Source organism: Rhincodon typus, chromosome 17 (genome assembly GCF_021869965.1).
Source record: "Rhincodon typus isolate 14 chromosome 17, sRhiTyp1.1, whole genome shotgun sequence".
NCBI lineage: Eukaryota > Metazoa > Chordata > Chondrichthyes > Orectolobiformes > Rhincodontidae > Rhincodon > Rhincodon typus.
Genome location: NC_063348.1, coordinates 206,891 through 229,526, shown reverse-complemented (window position 1 = coordinate 229,526; position 22,636 = coordinate 206,891). Strand labels below are relative to the sequence as shown.

The window sequence follows — 22,636 nt, the reverse complement described above, 5'->3', positions numbered from 1 at the left end:
TCTCTCTCTCTCTCGAGTCTACACGTGTCTCTCCCTCTCGAGTGTCTTTGTGTGTGTCTTTCTCTCTCTCCCTTGAGTGCCTGTGTTTTTCTCTCTCTCTCTCTCTCTCTCTCTCTCTCTCTCTCGTGTCCGTTCGTGTCTCTCTCTCTTGAATGTCCGTGCATGTGTCTCTGTCTCTCTCTTGAGTGTCCGTGTGTGTCATTCTCTCTCTCATGTTTCTCTGTGTCTTTCACTCCTGTGTCCGTGTGTCTCTGTCTTTTGTATGTCTCTCTCTCTCTCTCGCACTCTCTGGCAAATGTCTGTGTCTCTCTCTCTCTGCGATGAGTGTGTCTCCCTCTCCCTCCTTCCCTCTCTCTGTCTCCCTCCCTCCTTCCCTCCTTCCCTCTCTCTCCCTCCCTCTCTCTCCTTCCCTCTCTCTCCTTCCTTCCCTCTCTCCCTGTCGAGTGTCAGTGTGTGCCTCTCTCTCTCTCTCTCTCTCTGTCTCTCGAGTGTCTGTATGTCTCTCTCTAGCGAGCGTCTCTGTGTCACTCTCTCTGGCGAGTGCCTCTGTCACTTTCTCTCTCTCTGGCGAGCGTCTCTGTCTCTCTCTCCCTCTCTCGTGTCTGTGTGTGTCTCTCTCTCGAGTGTCTGTGTGTGCATCTCTCTCTCTCTCGAGTGTCTGTGTGTGCGTCTCTCTCTCTCTCGAGTGTCTGTGTGTGCGTCTCTCTTTCTCTCTCTTTCGAGCGTCTGTGTCTCTCTCTCTTTCTCTTTCTCTCTCTCTCTCTCGAGTGTCTTTTGCGTCTCTCTTTTATTCACTCTCGTGTGTCTGTGTGGCTGTCTTTCTCTCGAGTGCCTGTGTGTGTCTGTCTCTCTCTCTCTCTCTCGCGTGTCTTTGTGTGTCCCTGTCTCTCTCTCTCTCGAGTGTGTGTGTGTCTCTCTCGAGTGTCTTTGTGTGTGTGTCTGTCTCTCTCTCTTTCTCTCTCTCTCTCTCGAGTGTCTGTGTGTGTCTCTCCCTCTCGTGTCCTTTCGTGTCTCTCTCTCTCTCTTGAATGTCCGTGCATGTCTCTCTGTCTCTCTCTCGAGTGTCCGTGTGTGTCATTCTCTGTCTCTCGTGTTTCTTTGTGTCTCACACTCCTGTGTCCGTGTGTGTCTGTCTTTCGTATGTCTGTCTCTCTCTCTCTTACTGTCTGGCAAGTGTCTGTGTCTCTCTCTCTCTCTCTCTGTCTCTCTCTCTCTCTGTCTCTCTCTCTCTCTCTCTCTCCATCCTCCCTCCTTCCCCCTCTCTCTCCCTCCTTCCCCCTCTCTCTCCCTCCTTCCCTCCCTCCCTGTCAAGTGTCTGTGTCTCTCTCTCTGAGTCTCTGAGTCTCAGTCTGTGTCTGTCTCTCTCCGGCAAGTGTCTCTGTCACTCTCTCTCTCTCGAGTGTCTGTGTGTGTGTCTCTCTCTCCCTCTCTCTGTCTGCGTCTCTGGCAAGTGTCTTTGTCTCTCTCTCTCTGGCAAGTGTCTTTGTCTCTCTCTGTCTCTCGAGTGTCTGCGTGTGTGTCTCTCTCTTGAGTGTCTGTGTGTGTGTGTCTCTCTCTCGAGTCCATCTCTCTCTCCGTCTCTGTCTCCCCCACCCCGTCTCTGTCTTGCCCCCTCCCTCGTCTTCATCTCCCCCCCCCCTCTCTGCCCCCCCCCGTATCTGTCTACCCCACCCCACCCCCCGTCTGTGTCTCCGTCTCCCCATCTCACCTTCCATCTCCGTCTCCCCATCTCTCTCCCTGTCTCCCCGTCCCCGTCTCCCCATCCCCGTCTCCGTCTCCCCGTCTCTGTCCCTCCACCTATGTTCTCTATTATGCCAGACTCCATGATTCCTCAAAGGATGCCGTGCTACCATTGTGCTCACATTTGCTGTTCTAACTCTAGAGAGAGGTGGTGCTGTGCATATACCATGTCTGACTGCAAATCTCGTCTCAGATGTGTGGAGGGTGTCGTCATGTCCTCTGAGAATTTTATTCTCTCCAGTCGTTTTTTTTGGAATTGGGGTTTTTAAAAAAGAAACAGAACGAAGTGTATTTTGTTTTCGCACATTCAACTTTTAAAAACAAAACCTCCAGTGGAATTAATGTGAACTTGTTTTAAAAATGCACAAAACGAAATTGGGATGAATGTATAATCACAATTCTACCTTTTGTATTTTTATAGAGGTTTTTTACTGCTCCTGAGTGTTGGAGATTATTTATTTTGTGAGATATTTTATTGGGGAATCAGTGTTTTGTAGACGATTTGTTTACATGGCTGTTTTATGCAATGTTTGAGGTGGAACTACTGAAACAGGGTCCCTCTGATGCTCTTGAATCCAAATACTTGAATCTTCTTGTGTTTTTTTTTAAAAAGCTGTTTGGAGAGAAGTGAAAGATTTCATTTCAATATGATAGCTGGCCAGCCTCACTCAAACTAATTGTCAAAGTATGATATCCCAATGAAGGAACTGACCTTGTTTCTGCATTGTGTTGCTGACACGTGATTGATCTCCTGTGCGTAGCCACTAGATAGGGGATTGATCTGTTTTGAAGGGACTATCGAGAGTAATTGGGGATGGAATGATGCTGACAAGCCAAGCCAAGCCAAGCGTGATCCATAAGTAGCAGATCACATCTAATCTCTGACATCAACTCTGTCCCCACCTGAGCCCACTGCAAACACTACTTTCAGTGCACAGAAGGAGTTTCCTCCTATTCCCCCACTTCCATTCCCACCCACCCAACTGTTCCTTCCTCCAGTCTGGTCCCTCCCTCGCCCCTGAGGCCCATGTGCTAAATCGCAGGTGTTGATTCCATTAGTAATTGAAGATTGTGCATCCGGAAGCATTATCAGCACACATCCCCAGTTGCACTGTGAGAGAGGAAGTACTGTGTTGCCCAACAGCATGCTTCCTCTTACTCCAAATTCTGAGTACCAAATGCAGCATGACTCACTAAGATTGTGTCAGAGAGTCAGTGCTGAGGAAGCGCCGCACTGTTGCAGCTGCTATCTTTCAAATAACATGTTACACTGAGACATCTTTTGACCCCTCTGGTAGAAGTGAAGTCATTTATGATTGTAATGGCTGAACAGCAGAGAGTTCTCTTTGAGTCTTGGCTAAAAATTGTCCCCAATCCGATATTGCAAAATTATTTTACACCTTGCTGTTTTTGAGCACTACAAGCATGAGTTGCCATTCTGTGTTTCATATGTTCATTTGTAAGTCACACTTCAAAAAGCCCTGAAGAGTTTGGAATGTCCCAAGTTGGGAAGAGGTTTCCTGGTCTGGTGTCCTGTCAGGTGAGCAGCTGTGTTCCCAGGGATTGCAGCATCCATATTGTTTCAATGGCTCTCAGTCTGGTGATTCTATTTTGTATCTAGGCATTCTCCATCTGCTGTTGTGGCTTGAACAGTATCATTTTTGAAAATGACTTTAGCTATACCAGTCTTTTGATTTATAGTCATGTGGGGTATTGGTGCTGGTCTTCCCTGCGCTCTCTGCCCCTCATGTCTGTCTGTTTCCTTCCTAGCATTCTCCCCTTTGACGAGGAACATTCTCACTTGGCAATGGGTGCAGATTGTAAATCATAGGACACAGGGTGTGGGCCCTGCCCCTTCCTCATCTCCCAATCCCTGACTCCTCAGTTGCTGAGGACTGTCTGGTGTCATCCATGTACGTGTGTGAGTTACGTCTGTTCTCGTGTTCAGCATGTGCTATTTCCCCGTCCCATCGTTCAAATTATGCGTTGACCCCATGCACTGTATCATTGTGTTTTGTTTTTAATTTTAGTTTTATTTTATTTCTTCCTTTTTTATGGCTTTGTGTAACTTGGTCCTTCTCCCTTTCTGGTTTTGTTTTCTTTTCTAGATATCTTCGTGCCCGTTTGTTCATCGTTTGCCTAGCATGTTGCTGTGACGTCCAAGTTCATCATCCCCTCGTTGTTTCTGAGCTTCTCTGATGCTTGACCTCTGCTGACCTTTGACCTTGTTTAGACTATTAAATTTGATGTATTTCAGAAACCTTTCATTCACCTCTACTCCCATGCACTCCCTCACCCCCACCTTCCCAACCTCACTCAGTGCTGCTGGGGCAGGCTGCTTTAAACAAGCTTCCAGATTGTTACATTGAAATCTTCTAAAACTTCTTTGAGAGTCTATTTTTCTAGAATTTCTTAACTAAATTGCAGCATTTTGACACTTCTTTCTACTCCTTATTGCAAAGCGCCCTTTCTAGCACGGGCAGAGGGCTTTATATCTCAAGCAGCCAATCGATTTGAAAAAAAGCAGAAAATCATTCGTGTGCATCTTATTGGTTTTTTTTAGTGTGGTGTGTGTTTAGGACAGTGTGGAGTGTTTGTCACAACTTACTCGAAGGGAAATGAACCTCAGATGCGTTCTTCTCCATATATTGGCAGGGTTGAGCTTTCTCTTTCTCCACTTCAGCATCTTATTTCCCTTTTCACAATCTTTACCCTCTGCAATTGATCACTCTTACCATTTTCTCTCCTCTCGCTCCTTTGCCACTTGCCTCTTGTCTTGACCCTTCTTTCTCCTCTCTCTATCTCCTCCTTTCTGTCTCCCTGTCCCCTCTCGCTACCCTCTCTCTCTGTCCCCCACTCTGTCTCTCCTTTCTCTGCTTCTCGCTTTGCCTTCCTCTTTCTCTGTCCCTCCTTGCCTCCCTTGTTCTCTCTCTCTTTCCCCTCACCTCCCTTGTTTTCTCTCTATCCACACCCCCACTACCACCTTTCCCTGTTCATTATGCTGGAGTGACATCAGTAAAGAAATACTTGAATTGCTTCTTTCAAAGTGTCGGCCATTTCCCATAGGGTTTCTTTTGGCACTTTGGTTTTCTGTTGTTAGCAGTAAGTGTTTGAAAAGCAAAAAAAAGAAAAGTCAATAGTTTAATGTTGTCGAGTTTGGTGTGACTATACCTTGCATGTGTATTGTATCTATGCTGAAAACTTCAGCAAAATGTGATGTGACTTGTTGTTAACTCTATTTAGTGCCAAGTGTTATTTGCATGTTACAGCCTTTTCCACTTTGTACTGCTTCTCTGTCTTCCTGACTTCAAATTTACAGTTTGATAAAGTGCAAAAAAAAGTTGGAGGTTTAAATAAAGTATATTTTTGAACTCTGTTGTGGCAAATATCATAGTTAGACCAGATGTGTCCTGTTCAAAATCTCCCCTCTGTCTATCTAAACCCAGCATCTGTGATGTTCAATCTGTTCCCAACCCCTCCCTCTCCCTCTCCCCCAACCTCTCTCCCTCTCTCTCTCTCTCTATCTCGTGCGTATGCACACAGACACACAAACACAGAGTATGTGCATCAAGCTCCTGATTACGTTCACATATATAGAGAAATGTTTGATTTTACTGGAGATCATGCGTTGGGTCATTTCCAGTGGATGGTGGGATACATCTTTATTTGTAGCTAAATAAGAAGGAGAGCACCGAGGGTTGGTTATTTTGAGGAAGTGAGCCACGTTTGGGTTTGACAACCTGTTCAATTCCGTGAAGAGTTTGTGGAGATTGCTGCCGACTCTAATGGGACATTGGGTGGGGAGGAGTGTTGGTATTTGCATTTCCCAACTCTGAAGCCCACACCCCACTTCCCCAACTCAGTTCAGAACACCAAACACTCAATCGCCATTCACACTCAACTTCCAACCAGACCCTGAGACACTCAGACTCAACCCCCTCCACCTGAACCTCCAACGACCCTGGGCCTCAACATCCTCAATACAACCACCTCCAACTGAAAGTCCACCTCTACCCACTGCCTCTGCCCCTCCATCCTAAACTACTGCCTGAACTCAAACACACTCACCCTTAGTCCCAGGCCTCCCAATTTCATCCTTACCCAACTCTTTAACCTCACATTGCCACTTCTCAATCTCCAACATTGAAACCCCTTCCTTGCCTCTCACACAGCCACTCTGAGACCATGTCTGAGTTTTCCTGGGATTTCATTTCCCTGTGCTGTTATCACTTCTGATTCTGAACGGATCTCTCACTCACTCTGTTCAACCCAGCAGACATAGAGCTACAATGAAACAGCCAGGCTTTTCAAGACCCTTCTGCTCACAGCAGTGTCTCTAACAGAGCATCCCCGTGGGCCACATTGTTTAAATATATGCCTCCTCAGTCTCAGCCCTGCTTTTTCAAAACCCCCAAAGTCTCCTTAAAGCCCTGTCCTCAAGACACACCTCCAGGTGTCCACGCGCTGTGGGGCTCTTCTAGGCTGTTCCAGGGGATATTGATGCACTGATCTGAACTCTTGACACTGTGTACATGTTGCACCATTTCTTAATCTAGCAAAACGATAATTTATGAAACTGAGCAACAGTTAATTACAGTTTTCAGATAAAACAACTTTCTTTGAAAAGCAAATCTCCCAGCTGCTAATTTTGCAAACTAGTTCTTAACAGGAACCTCTGGTGGTTTGCCAGCTGCAGTATTTGGCCATATTTGAGCCTAGTTTAGTTGACTTATTTGTGAACCCTCCTCCCAGCACCAAGCTGGACCTGGCACACTCATCCTCCCAGATTAAAGGGTGCCTACACCCTTGTTCCTATACTTTGTGTGGGGAGATGGCTTAGCATTATAGGAAATGGGAAAAAAAGTAGACCATTCGGCCCTTCAATTAAAAATGCTCAGTAGCCAGTGCTTCATTTCCACCAACCCCACTAAACAGACTGGCACCCTCACAAGACCTCAAGTGAATGTTAATAATGTTCATGCTCCAGGTGTGTCTACGAAGTACATTCACTGTGGCTCCTGCACTCTGTTCCCATTAAACACTTAAGTAGAATTCCCTCCCCCCGTCCAGAATCCACCAGGGGAACCCATGTTTCCTACCATCGATCCACAGCAGGGTGGAGGCTGGTTTTCATACACTATCCCATTGTCACCTCACAGACACTCCTTGTATGTGTTCCCTCTCCAGCATCATTGCCAATCTTGCAACATCACCATGGGCACTTGGTCGCCTGAACTGTCCCGCCATATCCATATCCTGTGGAACGTAACAGATGTGTAATTACCATCTTCTTGTCTTTTGATAATGTAAAGATTACAAATAAACACAATACTTGAGTGACTGATTTTCAAAACTCTTGCTGCTTTGTGAGTTAACAAACAATTCAAAATCCTGTGGGCTTTTTATTGGTACAAACTGATTGTATTTAACTCTATAGGTTTTGTAAAATTTTGCCTTTTGTACAAGAACTATTAAACAATTAACAAATGTGAATGTTACTTATTTCTAGAAGTTTGCCGCAATGACCAAACCCCTGTAACTAAAGTAAAATGCAATTTTGCTCACTTATTACCAAGGAAAAGCTTTTTTTTGCAAAGTGTCATTATCTAGTGTGATTTTTTTTGTGATGTAATCTTGAAACAAATTATGGAATTAATAATGAAAGAAACCATAAAACCACTTGTAAGTTGTTTTGGAGCCAACAGTTGATGTAGAGGAATGGCAAATTGTTGCTAGTTTGAATAAAGCTGGTATTTGTTTCAGATTTTTCCTACTATTTTTGTCTTGAAAGGGTACTAAAATGTTTTAACTGCACGCATAGATTTGCAGTCATTTTGTATGAAAGTGTGGTACCTTCCTTGTTTAGTATTTACGATTAAACAGTTTGAGAAGATTCTGTCATCTGCTGTTTCTTTTCTGATGTGTGCATGTGCTCATGAACTACGTATGGTCTGGTGTTACGACTTTAGCAGAAGAAGTGTACTGCAATTAAGGTCTATAAAACCCATCTCTGACTTCCCAAAAAGCTTTGTTTGTCAAAGTCATTTGACTTGGTGAATGGCCCACAACGCACATTAAACTGACCTTGTTTTCCAAGAAACCAAATGGTAAAATCGCTTTCAGTCCAGAAGGTACTCCCAACATTTCCACATCTTCCACTTTTCTCTCAAATCTTGGAATGTCAATTTTTATTCTCAATGCTGGGCATTGAGATTTGCACCAGTCTGTTTGATTTTTATGTTCTCTCTCAGGATGTGAATGTCATGAGCGTTTATCAGTCTCCTGTTGTGAATGTGTTAGTTCTGCTCCTGCTGGTGGCTGTGCTGCTGTAATCTAACCTACCTAGTCCTGTTAGAAGTTAATAGGTTTCTATGAGCTCTGCCCTCATTCTCCTAAACTCCAGTAAATTCAATTCGAATTGACTCAATCTCTCTTCCTATGTCAATATTGATTCCCAGGAATCAATTTGGTAAATCTTTCCTGCATCACTCAGTAGGAAGAATGTCCCTCTCCAGATAAGGGAACCGAAACTGCCGAAACTTGTCTAATTGCAGCAAGACATCCCTCTTCCTGTACTCAAATTCTGTCACCGTGAAGGTCAACATACGGTTTGCCTTTTTTACTGCCTGCTACACCTGCATGCTTGCGTTCAGCAATTGTGCACAAGGACATCAAGGCCTCATTGAATACTCCCCTGAATTTAAAGCCATTTAAATAATAATCTGCCTTCCTATTTTTGCTACCAAAGTGGATGACATCACATTTATGCACATTATACAGCATCCGCTATGTATTTGCCCACTCGCTCAGCCTGTCCAAATCACACTGCAGTATCTCGACAAGCTCCTCACAGTTCATCTTTCCACCCAGTTTTGAATCAAATGCAAATTTTGAGATTACATATAGTTGCCTCATCTAAATCATTAACGTGTAGCTGGGGCTCTAGTACTGATCCTGTGTGCTCCACTAGTCACTGCCTGCCAGGCAAGAAAAAAGTCCTATTTATTCCAATTCTGCTTCATGTCTGCTAACCAATTTTCTATCCATCTCAATATGCTACCCCCAATCCTATGCATATTAGTTTTAAACATTAATCTCTTAATAGGACTATGAAGAGGTGACAGCCTGGTGGTATTATTTCTGGACTGTTAATGGAGAGACCCAAGTAATGTTTTGGAGATCCAAGTTCAAATCCCACCACAGCAGATAATGGAGTTGGTCAGAAAAACCTGGTTCACTAATACCTTTTAGGGAAGGAAACTGCTATCCTTACTATCCTTACCGCTTATCCTTGAAGTCCAACGTGGACTTCACAAGCTTCAAAATCTCCCCTCCCCCTACCGCATCCCAAAACCAGCCCAGCTTGTCCCCACCTCCCTAACCTGTCCTTCCTCCCACCTATCCCCTCCTCCCACCTCAAGCCCCACCCCCATCTCCTACCTACTAACCTCATCCCGCCCCCTTGACCTGTCCGTCCTCCCTGGACTGACCTATCCCCTCCCTAACTCCACACCTACACTCACTTTTACTGGCTCCATCCCTGCCTCTTTGACCTGTCTGTCTCCTCTCCACCTATCTTCTCCTCTATCCATCTTCTATCCGCCTCCCCCTCTCTCCCTATTTATTTCAGAATCCCGTTCCCCTCCCCCATTTCTGAAGAAGGGTCTAGGCCCGAAACGTCAGCCTTCCTGCTCCTCTGATGCTGCTTGGCCTGCTGTGTTCATCCAGCTCTACACCTTGTTATCTCTGCTATCCTTACCTAGTCTGGCCTACATGTGACTCCAGACTCTCAGCAATGTGGCTGACTCTTAACTACCCTCCAGGCAATTAGAGATGGGCAATAAATACTAACCTACGCAGTGATACCCTCGACCCTTGAATGAATAAAAAAAAGTCGAAAGCTTTTTGAAAGTCCAGATAAACTGCATCTACTGATTCCCTTTGATCAACTCTACAAGTTACATCCTTAATAAAACGTCAGTGGATTTGTCAAGCATAATTTCCCTTTAGTGAATCCACGCTGAGTGATTCTACCACTGTTTTCTAAGTGCTCTGCTATAAAATCCTTAATAGTGGATCCCAGCATCTTGCCCACCACTAACGTCAGACTCGCTGGTCTGTAATTCCTTGTTTTTTTTCTAACTCCCTTTTTAAACATTGGGGTTATGTTAGTTACCCTCCAATCTGTAGGCTGTTCCAGAGTGCAAAGAATATTGGAAGGTGACCACCAGTGCATCCACTTTCTAGGGCCACTTTCTTAAGGGAATGAGATGTATTTTCTTACTTCCTTACTCTGGGATGTACATTATCAGTTCCTGCAGATTTATCAGCCTTCAATGAGGGTTTTGAGGCTGTTTTCGTTAGAGAGAAGACGGTTAAGAGGTGACTTGATAGAGACATACAAGATGATCAGAGGATTAGATAGGGTGGACAGTGGGAGCCTTTTTCCTCGGATGGTGATGGCTAGCACGAGGGGACATAGCTTTAAATTGAGGGGTGATAGATATAGGACAGATGTCAGAGGTAGGTTCTTTACTCAGAGAGTAGTAAGGGCGTGGAATGCCCTGCCTGCAAAAATAGTAGACTCGCCCACTTTAAGGGCATTTAAATGGTCATTGGATAAACATATGGATGATAATGGAATAGTTTAGGTTAGATGGGCTTCAGATTGGTTTCACAGGTCGGCGCAACATCGAGGGCCGAAGGGCCTGTACTGCGCTGTAATGTTCTATGTTCTATCAAATTCTCCAACGCTATCTTTCAATGAGTACAGATTTCCTTCAGTTCCTCCCTCTCACTAAAGCCTATGTTCCCCATCATTTCTGGTACGTTATTCGTGCACTCCTTTGTGAAGACGAAGCAGAGTCGGCATTTAGTTGTCAGCCATTTCTTTGTTCCCCCATTTCTTACTGTAAGGGACCTACACTAGTTTTAACCAATCTTTTTCTCTTCATGTGCTTATATAAGGTTTTACAGTCAGTTCTTACGTTCCCTGCAAGCTTATTCTTATAGTGCTTTTTCCCTTCTTGGAGTCATAGTCATACAGCATGGAAACAGATCCTTCGTTCCAACACTTCCTTTTCGACCAAGTTCCCAAACTAAACTAGCCCCAGTTGCCTGCTTTTGACCCATATCCCTCTAAACCTTTCCAGTTTGTGTATCTGTCCCCACCAATTCATCTGGCAGTTCATTCCACATCTAACCTATCCTTTGTGTGAAAAAGGTTGTCATAATGGGTGACTTTACCTTCCCCGGTATTGACTGGGACTGCCTTAGACGGGGCGCAATTTGTTAACTGCATCCAAGAGGGTTTCTTGAAATTGTAAGTAAAGGCACAACATTAGCCACCTTCCAGTCTTCCAGCACCTCACCTGTGACTGTCAACGCAAATATCTCTGCTAGGGACCCCACAATGGCCTCAGATACACTTAACTAATTCTGGAGATTTATCTACCTTTATGCTTTTTAGACCTCCAGCACCTCCTCTTCTGTAATGTGAACTGTTTTCAAGACATTGATATTTATTTAGCTTCCATGTCTTTCTCCACATCCAAATCAGAAGCAAAATATTCACTTAGTATCTCTCTCTTCTGTGGTTCCACACAGATTCTTAATCAATCCCTTGGTCCTTCTTTGCTGACTTTTAAACTGTTCCCAATCCTCAGGCTTATTGTTTTTACTTACCAATTCGTATGTCTCATTTTTGTACCTAATACTGTCTGCAACTTCCCTCATGAGCCATGGTTTAGCCACTATTCTCTTTGTACTCTTGGCTTTCATTGGCAGGGAAATTGAGTTTAAGAGCCATGAGGTTATGCTGCAGCTCTATAAAACTCTGGTTAGATCACACTTGGAATATTGTGTTCAGTTCTGGTCACCTCATTATAGGAAAGATGTGGAAGCTTTAGAGAGGGTGCAGAGGAAATTTACCAGGATGCTGCCTGGACTGGAGGGCAGGTCTTATGAGGAAAGGTTGAGGGAGCTAGGGCTTTTTTCATCGGAGCAAAGAAGGATGAGAGGTGACTTGATAGAGGTTTACAAGATGATGAGAGGCATAGATAGAGTGGATAGTCAGAGACTTTTTCCCAGGGTGGAAATGACTATTACGAGGGGGCATAATTTTAAGGTGATTGAAGGAAGGTAGAGGGGAGATGTCAGAAGTAGGTTCTTCACACAGAGAGTGGTGGGCGTGTGGAATGTGCTGCCGGCAGTGGTAGTGGAGTCAGATACTTTAGAAACTTCTAAGCGACTCTTGAATAGGCACATGGAGGATAATAAAATGTAGGGAATGCGGGGTAGATTTATCTTAGTAGGATAATAGGTCAGCACAACATTGTGGGCCGAAGGGCCTGTACGGTGCTGTGCTGTTCTATGTTCTATGTTTAGTCAGGAATAAACTATTTTTATATGCTCTTTGGCATTGCATGTTATTTTTCAGTAACATGCTTCAGTAACAATCTATCATAGCCAATTCACACCTCATTCCATCGTAGTTTCCCTTATTAAGCTTCAAGTGTTAGTCTGAGAATCAACAACTTTACACTCCATCTTGATGGAGAGTTCTGTTATATCCTCATCTGTCCAGCCCAGTTTTGTGCCATCAGGAATCTGGGAAATATTGCATTTGAGTCTCTCATCCAGATCCTGAGGGACAGGATTTACATGGATTTGGAAAGGCAAGGACTGATTAGGGATAGTCAACATGGCTTTGTGCATGGGACATCATGTCTCACTAACTTGACTGAGTTTTTTGAAGAGATGACAAAGAAGAATGGTAGATGTTGTTATATGGACTTCAGCGATGTGTTCAACAAGGTTCCCCACGGTAGACTGGTTAGTAAGGTTAGATCACATGGGATCAGGGGAGCAACCTATTGCATACAACTTTGGCTGGAAGGCAGGAGACAGAGGGTTGCTTTTCGGACTGCAGGCCTGTGACCAGCGGTGTGCCACAAGGATCGGTGCTGGGCCCATTGCTTTTCATCATTTATATAAAGGATTTGGATGTGAATAAAGGATGCATGGTTAGTAACTTTGCAGATGACACCAAAATAGATGGTGCAGTGGACAGTGAAGATTATTGTCTGTGAATACAATGGGACCTTGATCAGATGGGCCAATGGGCTGAGGAGTGGCAGATGGAGTTTAATTCAGATAAATGTGAGGTGTTGTATTTTGGTTTGGTAAGGCAAGTCAGGGCAGGACTTATACAGTTATGTGACGATGCTGTTACTTTTAAAAAGGTTATTTTTTTCCTGAGTTTTTTGAAGAGAGGTTGTAAAGGCAAAGACATTGAGCTGGCAACTGAAGATGTCTTAAATACACAACTTAGGAGGCTTTTACGTATTTATTTAAAGTTGGAACAATGGAAGCAGCTTGAGTGGGAGTGTCCGGCTCTCTCTGAGCAGGCTTTCTACCTTTTGTTTGGCTTTAGCAGTCAGAAGCTGTTTGGGGTCCCAGAACAGCTGGAAGTTTCAGTGAATGATTCCTAGCTGCTACTTTCTCTGAAATCTCTCCTGATGTTATTTCCTCCTGGATTGGAGAACTACATGTAAGAATTTGTGCCTGAATTTTCCTTTTTGACAAGGGCTGTGTTTATGGGATGTTACTATATTGGAACAGTTAATTAATAATGGGTACTGTATCTATTATTTGGTTAAGTTTTCCAATTGTTAAGTTATTCTAAATTCCTCTTTCTTTTGTTTGTATTTTAACTGTGGTGTTTAAATAAATTGTGTTTAGCTTAACATTGAGTAGTTTGACCAGTCACATCACATGGAGCGTAATTGTGGACACAGAAATGGTTTGAGGTGTGTATACTGCAATGCTGGAAGTATCAGAAATAAGGCGGATGAACTTAGAGCATGGGTCAGTACTTGGAGCTACGATGTTGTGTCCATTACAAAAACTTGGGTAACTCGGGGACAGGAATGATTGTTGGAAGTTCTGGGATTTAAATGCTTTAAAAGAAACAGGGAGAGTGGAAAAAGAAGTGGCATAGCTAACCAGGGCTAGTATAGCAGCTACTGAAAGGCAGTTCGAGAATGATATGTCTACAGAGTCATAGAATCCCAACAGTGTGGAAACAGGCCCTTCGGCCCAACAAGTCCATACTGACCCTTGGAGCATCCCACCCAGACCCAGCCCCCTATAACCCACACACCCTGAACACTACGGGGTGCATGGCTAATCCACCGAGCCTGCACATCTTTGGACTGTGGGAGGAAACCCACGCAGACACGGGGAGGATGTGCAAACTCCACACAGTCGCCAGAGGCTGGAATCAAACCCAGGTCCCTGGCGCTGTGAGGCTGCAGTACTAACCACTGAGCCACCGTGCCGCCCCAAGTCAGCTTAGGTTGAGGTCCAGAACAAGAAAGGAGCAGTCACATTATTGGGGGTTTTTTACAGACCCCCTAATAGTTGCAGAGAAGTAGAGGAGTGGATTAGGAGGCAGATACCGGAAAGGTGCAGAAGTCAAAGGGTTATAATCATGGGCAACTTCAACTTTCCAACTATTGATTGGAAACATTTTAGTTGTAATAGTTTAGATGGAGCAGATTTTGTCCAGTGCTTTCAGGAAGGATTCCTGACACAGTATGTGGATAGACCAACACAAGGAGAGGCCACTTTGGATTTGGTGCTTGGCAATGAACTGGGCCAAGTGTTAGACCTGTTGGTAGGAGAGCATTTTGGCGGTAGCGATCATAACTCTGTTACTTTTACAATAGTCATGGAAAAGGATAGGTACATATAGCAGGGTAAGGTTTATAATTGGGGGAAGGGTAATTTCAATTCTGTTCGGCAAGAACTGGGTAACATAAATTGGGAACAGATGCTGTCAGGGAAGAGCACTATTGAAATGTGGAGATTGTTTAAGGAATGCATACTGCGTGTGCTCGATATGTTTGTCCCTAGCAGGCAGAGAAGATGCGGTCGAGTGAGGGAGCCTTGGTTCTCAAGAGAGGCCGAACAACTAGTTAAGAGGAAGAAGGATGCTTACGTAAGGTTTAGGAAACAAGGAACGGAAAAGTCTCTAGAGGAATACAAGTTATCCAGGAAGGAGTTGAAGAAATGGCTTAGGAGAGCTATAAGGGGGCATGAGAAAGCCTTGGCAGATAGGATCAAGGAAAACTCCAAGGCTTTTTACACGTACGTGAGGAATAAGAGAATGACCAGAGAAAGGGTAGGGCCGATCAAGGATTGTAAAGGGAATTTGTGCACGGAGCCTAAAGAGATAGGAGAGGTCCTTAATGAATACTTTTCTTCGGTATTCACAACTGAGAGGGACCTAGTTGCAGGGGAGGACAGTGTGAAACAGACTGGTCGGCTAGAGAAGGTCGATGTTAGTAAGGAAGATGTGCTAGGAATTTTGAGGAAGTTGAAGATAGATAAGTCCCCCCGGCCTGATGGGATTTATCCAAGGATTCTATGGGAAGTGATGGAAGAGATCACAGGGCCTTTGGCGATGATCTTTTCGTCCTCACTGTCCACGGGTATAGTGCCGGAAGATTGGAGAGAGGCAAACGTCATTCCCTTGTACAAAAAAGGGAATAGGGATTACCCTGGAAATTACAGGCCAGTTAGTCTTACGTCAGTGGTGGGTGAATTATTGGAAAGGGCTCTGAGAGATAGGATTTATGCTCACTTGGAAAGACACAGTTTGATTCAAGATAGTCAGCATAGATTTGTGAGGGGTAGATCATGCCTCACAAACCTTATTGAATTCTTTGAAGAGGTGACCAAACATGTGGATGAAGGTAGAGCAGTGGATGTGGTATACATGGATTTAAGTAAGACGTTTGATAAGGTTCCCCATGGTAGGCTCATGCAGAAGGTAAGGAGGCATGGGATTGGGAGAAATGTGGCAGACTGGATTCAGAATTGGCTGACCCTTAGAAGATAAAGGGTGGTAGTGGACGGAAAATATTCAACATGGTGCTCAGTTACGAGTGGTGTACCACAAGGATCTGTCCTGGGTCCTCTTCTATTTGTGATTTTTGTAAATGATTTGGACGGAGGAGTGGAAGGGTGGATTAGTAAGTTCGCGGATGATACAAAGGTGGGTCGCGTTGTGGATAGTGCGGAGGGCTGTTCGCAGTTACAAAGGGACATTGATAGGGTGCAGAGCTGGGCTGAGAAGTGGCAGATGGAGTTTAACCCTGAAAAGTGTGAGGTGATTCATTTTGGAAGGACAAACTTGAAAGCAGAATACAGGGTTAATGGAAAGATTCTTGGCAGTGTGGAGGAGCAGAGGGATCTTGGGGTTCATGTTCACAGTTCCCTGAAAGCTGCCACCCAGGTAGATAGAGTTTTGTTAAGAAGGCGTATGATGTGTTAGCTTTCATTAATAGAGGGATCGAGTTCAAGAGCCGTGAAGTTATGCTCCAGCTATACAAAACCCTGGTTCGGCCACATCTGGAGTATTGTGTCCAGTTCTGGTCACCTCATTACAGGAAAGATGTGGAGGCGTTGGAAAAGGTGCAGAGGAAATTTACCAGGATGTTGCCTGGAATGGAGGGAAGGTCTTATGAGGAAAGGTTGAGAGAGCTAGGGCTTTTCTCTTTAGAACAACGGAGGATGAGTGGTGACTTGATAGAGGTGTACAAAATGATCAGAGGTATAGATAGAGTGGACAGCCAGAGACTTTTTCCTAGGGTGAAGGTAGCTATTACGAGGGGGCATAGTTTTAAAGTGAGTGGAGGTAGATATAGGGGAGACGTCAGAGGTAGGTTCTTTACTCAGAGAGTGGTAGGGGTGTGGAATGCTTTGCCGGAAAGTGTAGTGGATTTGGCCTCATTAGGGGCATTTAAGCAGCTATTAGATAGGCATATGGATGATAGTATAAGGTAGCGGTGGGGATAGACCTTAGGATTAGGGTAAAAGTTTGGCACAACATCGTGGGCCGAAGGGCCTGTACTGTGCTGTACATCTGTATCTGTGTACATCTGTAACACACACTTCATGTATTCCTTTAAAAGAAGAAAATGTTAGGGTCTGGGCTATATGAAAATTTTTTGAGGGAGTCTGGTCTGGTCCCTAACAGTTAATGGTAGGGTCCTGGGGAGTGTTGCCGAAGAGATCGTTGAGGGGTGCAGGTGCATACTCCCTTGAAAGTGGAGTCTCAGATAGAAAGCGTGATGGAGAAGGCATTTGGCATGCTTGCTTTCATTGGACAGAACATTGACTATAGGAGTTGTGATGTCATGTTGCGGCAGTACAGGACATTGATGAGGTCACTTTTATAATACTACATAGAGCTCTGGTCATCCTTCTATTGGCAGAATGGTGTTAAACCTGAGAGGTTGCAGAAAAGATTTACAAGGATATTGCCGGGACTGGTGTGTGAGAGTTATAAAGAGAGGGATTTTTTTCCCCCTGGAACGTCGGCGGCTGAGCGGTAAACTTATAGAGGCTTATAAAATAATGAGGATGGATAGGGTAAATAGCCAAGGTCCTTTTCCGAGGAAGGGGAGTCCAAAACTGGAGGGCATAGGTTTAAGGTGAGAGGGGAAAGATTTAAATAGGGGTAACTTTTTCACATGGAGGGTGATGCATCTGTGGAATGAGCTACCAGAGGAAGTAGTGGAGACAGGTACAATTGCAACATTTAAAAGGCATCTGGATGGGATATTAATAGGAAGGGTTTGGAGGGATATGGGCCAAATGCTGGCAAAAGGATCAATGCAAAATTGGGATGTCTGGTCCATGCAACGAGTTGAACTAAAGTGTCTCTATCACTCTGTACAGTTGAGCTCTAAGCACTGATTCTTGAAGTAGAATCATAGAATCATACAGTACAAACAAGGTCCTTCAGTCCATCAAGTCTGCACTACACTACTGCTTACACTAGTCTCACTTTGCCACATGACCCACATCCTTAAATATTATGACACTTCAAGTGCTCATCCAAGTACTTTTTTCAAGTTGTGAGATTTCCTGCCTCAACTACCCTTATGATGTCCCACTTTCCCATTCTCCTGGTACTCATGCCAGTCCTCCAGAAATTGAAATGCTTTTCTCATACACTGATCCTTGAGCCACCTAGTTAAGTTTCTAATGTTTCTATCCTGTATCAACTCGTTTGGCCTGAGATAAAAATCCAGGGATTATTATGTTTTGAGGTTCTAGCTTTCTAATTTAGTGCCCACTGCTCATACTGCCTGAGCAGAACCTTTTTCCTCATTCTACCATTGTCATTGTTATCCACGTGCACTACAACCATTTGATGCTCCTGCTCCTGAGAGCAGGGTGTGGGGGCTTGTTATTTGGATTGGTTGTTCAGTAGAGGGGATGTGTTTAATTGGAGGAATTGTTGGGAGTGCAGTGTTTGTGAGTGGAGACTTGGCCTCAGTGAGACAATTGTTATGGACCGGACTAAACTCCTCAAAACATAAAATGGAGACAGCCGAGACTCTAACTTTTATCTTATTTAAAGGCAAGTGTAAGGTGCTGTGTTCCAGACGTGATTCAGTTGGTCACACTACTAGGCTTTAAGTAAAACACACTTTATTCTCGTACCACAGATAGTGTACAGACAAAAAAAGAACTGGCATAATTTTCACTCTATCGAAATGCTAAACAAAATAATATGTCATTTAACTACTACTCATCAACTGTTCCAATATAGTAGCATCCAACAAATACACCCTTGACAAAGACAATTTCAACAAAACAGATTTCCCTCATATGCTATCTCTACCAGTCTAGGAGAAAAAACACCGACAGAATGAATCTAGGTGCAGAGAGAGAGAGAACTCAAGCTTTTGTAGCAGCAGAAAGAGAGCTGTTTGTTATCAAAACCCCAACATCAACACTGAAAGTAAAATTAAAACCCTAGGTCTGTGACAGCCTGACTCCAACCACTTATGCTTCTTTTGTATACTTTCAAAAAAAACCCAAAGCTATCTATTTTGCTTTCCATGGAGCAGAAACCTCTGCACCAGATTTACAGCACCCCTCTTCAAGAGAAACAGGACAGAACAAATCTCTCTTAAAGGCACATCCTGTCACACAATGGCCAAGATGTATATTTGGGAATTGCATCAAATGCGGGAGTTCAACTGGTACATCTTTTCCAAATTAGGATTGAAAGTTAAAGTCAGATTCAGACAATAACTTTTCATAAGTTCAAAAATTAAAGCAGCTGCTGCCTGATTGTGGCAGTTGGCATTCAAGTATCTGATATCCCTTCTGTAAATTAGCTCAATGAAGTGACTCTGAGTAGCCTTGTGTAAGAAAGAGGTTTCTTTAGAGTGCACAGTCAGGGTGAGTCAAACAAAGGCTGAGTATGAATATCTGAGAATTTGCTTTAGACTGTGAATTCCGTGCAGAGGGGGAAAGAACTGTTTTAAGTAAGGTTTATGGCAAGAAATAAAGTCTCCAGAGTGAGAGATGAGGGGAAAAGGATACAAAGCATGAATCCAAATGCTTAGTGACAATGAGACTAGTGGTGGAGTGACTTCATGAACCACAACGTGACACAAGTGCAAAGGTAGCAAGTTATCGGTGAGTAGCGTTGTTGAATGTTTCTAGTCTTTAAAGTCAATGTAAGATCTTCAACACTGCAGTGTTTTTCTTCCATCTTGTGTTAAGAATAGCATGTCAAGTATAAGATTGATATTGGTGTCTTTTAAAAATAAAAGTAAGGACTTGTTGGACCGAAAGGTCTGTTTCCGGATGGGTGATATGGTGTTGCTGCTGCAGCGTGAGGACAATTTTGGCTGAGTGTTTGCAATTCGAGAAACCTTGGATCCAAGTTGAGGAGTTGGAGTTTGAGCTGCAATGCCACATCAGGCAAGGGGAATGTAATCCGGACACTTGGCTCAGGATGCACCCCTCAGACTAGGCCATTCAAATTCAATTGGGTCTATGATCAGGGACAGGAGGGTGTTACTGCAGGTGAGGCAGAGATGGGGACGCAGGGTATAGTATTTAAGGAGTCTCAGCCCCTGTAAACTTTTCAATAGGTACAAGGTTCATTGTGGATAAGATGGGAACTGAAGAGAAGATCAGTGAAGTGACCGCAGCACTGAGAGCCATTCAAATAGGGGGAGACCAGTATAATTAGAGCAATGTGGTAAGGGACTGTATAATTAGGGAAATAGGTACTGTTCTTTGCATCCATGAACGAGAGTTCAGAAGGATGTACCTGCGTAGTGCAAGGGTAAGAGACATCTCCTCAGGGCTAGAGAGGAACTTGGAGAGGGAAGGAAATGATCCAATTGTTGTCATCCTCATTGATACCAACAATATGGATAGGACGAGAAAGGAGGTTCTACTGAAACATTTTGAGTAGTTAAGACCTAAACTAAAAAGCAGAGCCTCCAAGGTCATAATCTCAGAATTACTACCTGAGGCATGGGGTAAATAAAGACAGGAATTAAATGTGTGGCTCAGAGATTGGTGTAAGAGGAATGGGTTTCAGTTCATGCGGCATTGACATCAGTACTGGGCTAGAAAGGAGATGTTCTGGTGAGACAGATTTCACTTGAACTGTAATGGGCCTAGTGTCCTGGGGAATCAAATGACTAGGGCTGTAGAGAGGACTTCAAACTAATGAGAAGGACAGTAAGGGTTTGGGAGAGCAGAAATGCAGACTTACAAAGCAAAAGGAGATGGCAGCAAAATAGGGCAGCTCTTTGGGTAATGATACCCAGAGTTGGACAGCTAGGGACAGGGTGTAGCAAACGTTGAAAAACAGCAGCATAAAGGGGAAAAAATGATTCATAGAATCCTTATAGTGTAGAAAGAGGCCATTCAGCCCATCAGGTCTGCATTGACCCTCCAAAGAGCATTCCACCCAGACACATCCTCCCATTTCCCATGGATAATCCACTCAGGCTGCATGTCCCTGGGCACTAGGGACACTTTAGCATGGCGAATCTACCTAACCTGCACATCTTTGGACTGTGGGAGGAAACGGGAGCATGCAGAGGAAACCCATGCAGACACGGGGAGAATGTGCAAGCTCCGCAAAGGCAGTTGCCCGAGACTGGAATTGAACCCGGGTCCCTGGTGCTGGGAGGCACCATACTGCCCTGGTCAAAAAGACAAAACTGTTTACTTAAATGCACATAGTATTCAAAACAAAACAAATTAATTTACAGCTCAAATAAAGGTTAGTAGCTATGATCTGATAGCCATCACAGAGATAATGGTTACAGGGAGATCAAAGCTGGCTAAATATTCAGAGAATATCACTCTTCAAAGTGATAGGCAGGAAGGAAAGGATAATGGCGTAGCTTTGTTGGTATGGGATGGAATAAGTACGATAATAGGAAATCGTCTTGAATTGAAAGCAATAAAATCCATGGTGGTGGCAAGAAATAAAGAGGGAACAAGGACTCAGGTGGGGCTAGTCTATAGACTTCTTAGCAGCAGCAGTGCAATGGGACAAAGAATCAATCAAGAGATAATCAGGGAATGTAACAAAGACAGGATATTGATCATGGGTAACTTTGATCTCCATGCATATTGGGTAAGTCAGATTGGCAGAGGTAGCCATGAGGAAGAATTTGAGTGTATTCAGGATGATTTCTTGGAACAATATGTCGTGGAGATGGGGGAGGGTGGGGGTTTACAGAGCAGTTTTTTTGAGGGTTTTGAGCAGCTGTTTTGGCGTGGGGGAATTTATATCTGCACTGGGAGCAGCACCTATCTCTGGGCAGTCCCTGAACTCTCTGTAGTGGCCTTGTTGAGTGACAGGATGGGAGAGGTGGCGATGGTTCAGATATCACAGCCTGCACTGGGAGTAGCCCCTGTCTGCACTGACCTTGCTGAGTGACAGGGCAGCTGTAAAAGGCTGACCCTGGAACAGGCAGCAACAGCTGCTGCGACTGACTGCCAGCGACATACTGAGGAGCTGGGCCTTTTCAGCTTCACTCACTCGCGATCCTCGACAGAGCTTTCTGCCTGTTGCCGCTGACACTGAGGGAGAGCTTTTCCGTGCAGGCACGCTTTCTGTCTGCTGGGTGGGGGGAAGCTGTTTAATTCCATACACAAACCATCCCCTCCCTCCGGTCCTCCACATCGACTGAGTGTCTTCTATGCTCCTGTTTGAGGCAAATATGGGCCAAGACCAAACAAAGCACCAAATCGAGAAAGGCTTGCGTCTGTACCAATCAAATGAGACAGCTAAAGCCCTTGACATCTGGAAGCGAGTCTTGGAAAAGAGTACCGACCTCCCTGGAAGGTTCCGGGTGTTGGGCTGCCTCATCACGGCCCACTCTGAGATGGGTAAATACGCAGAGATGAAGAAATTTGCTGTCGCGCAGATTGATGTGGCCCGCGAGATCGCCGACTCTGACTATGTCACGGAGTCTTACCTGAACCTGGCACGGAGCAATGAGAAGCTGTGTGACTTTACCAAGACCGTCAACTATTGCAAGACCTGTTTGAGCATGCAGGGCACCACCGTGGGTTTGCAGCTCAATGGCCAGGTATGCCTCAGCATGGGCAATGCCTACCTGGGCCTCAGTTCCTTCCAGAAGGCACTGGAGTGCTTTGAGAAGGCCCTGCGCTATGCTCACAGCAACGACGACAAGATGTTGGAATGCCGAGTGTGCTGCAGCCTGGGCAACTTCTACATCCAGCTCAAAGACTACGAGAAGGCTCTCTTCTTTCCCTGTAAGGGGGCCGAACTGGTCAGTGATTATGGGAAGACTTGGAGCTTGAAATATAAAGCCATGAGCCAGTACCACATGGCAGTGGCTTATCGCAAACTGGCACGTTTAGAGGACGCCATGGAATGCTGTGAGGTAAGGCACATCCAGGTGGGCTCTGCCAACACTCATAGTGAGCGAGCAAGGCAGAGAACGGGCAGAAGGGGTGTGGGGTAACCATCTGGGAGATTTCAAGTTGCCAGGGTAGCCTTATTGATGTTGGAGACAGTTTG

At 44.6% G+C, this 22,636-nt stretch overlaps 2 protein-coding genes across 10 annotated transcripts in view; both read left to right on the top strand.

Moving 5' to 3' along the window:
* celf1 (cugbp, Elav-like family member 1) overlaps nt 1-7,633 on the top strand; it is a 91,297-nt gene extending 83,664 nt beyond the window's left edge. For 7 of the 8 annotated variants that reach the window (XM_048606944.1, XM_048606942.1, XM_048606937.1 and 4 more), the window contains one exon: nt 3,849-7,633. The gene's annotated coding sequence lies outside the window, so the exon portion shown is untranslated. The other variant, XM_048606939.1, reaches the window with a different exon arrangement.
* A 14,176-nt stretch (nt 7,634-21,809) lies between these two features.
* rapsn (receptor-associated protein of the synapse, 43kD) overlaps nt 21,810-22,636 on the top strand; it is a 45,421-nt gene continuing 44,594 nt past the window's right edge. For both annotated transcript variants that reach the window (XM_048607222.1, XM_048607221.1), the window contains exon 1: nt 21,810-22,499. In XM_048607222.1, coding sequence (XP_048463179.1) covers nt 21,810-22,499 — 690 coding nt within the window. The remainder of the gene's footprint in view (nt 22,500-22,636) is intronic.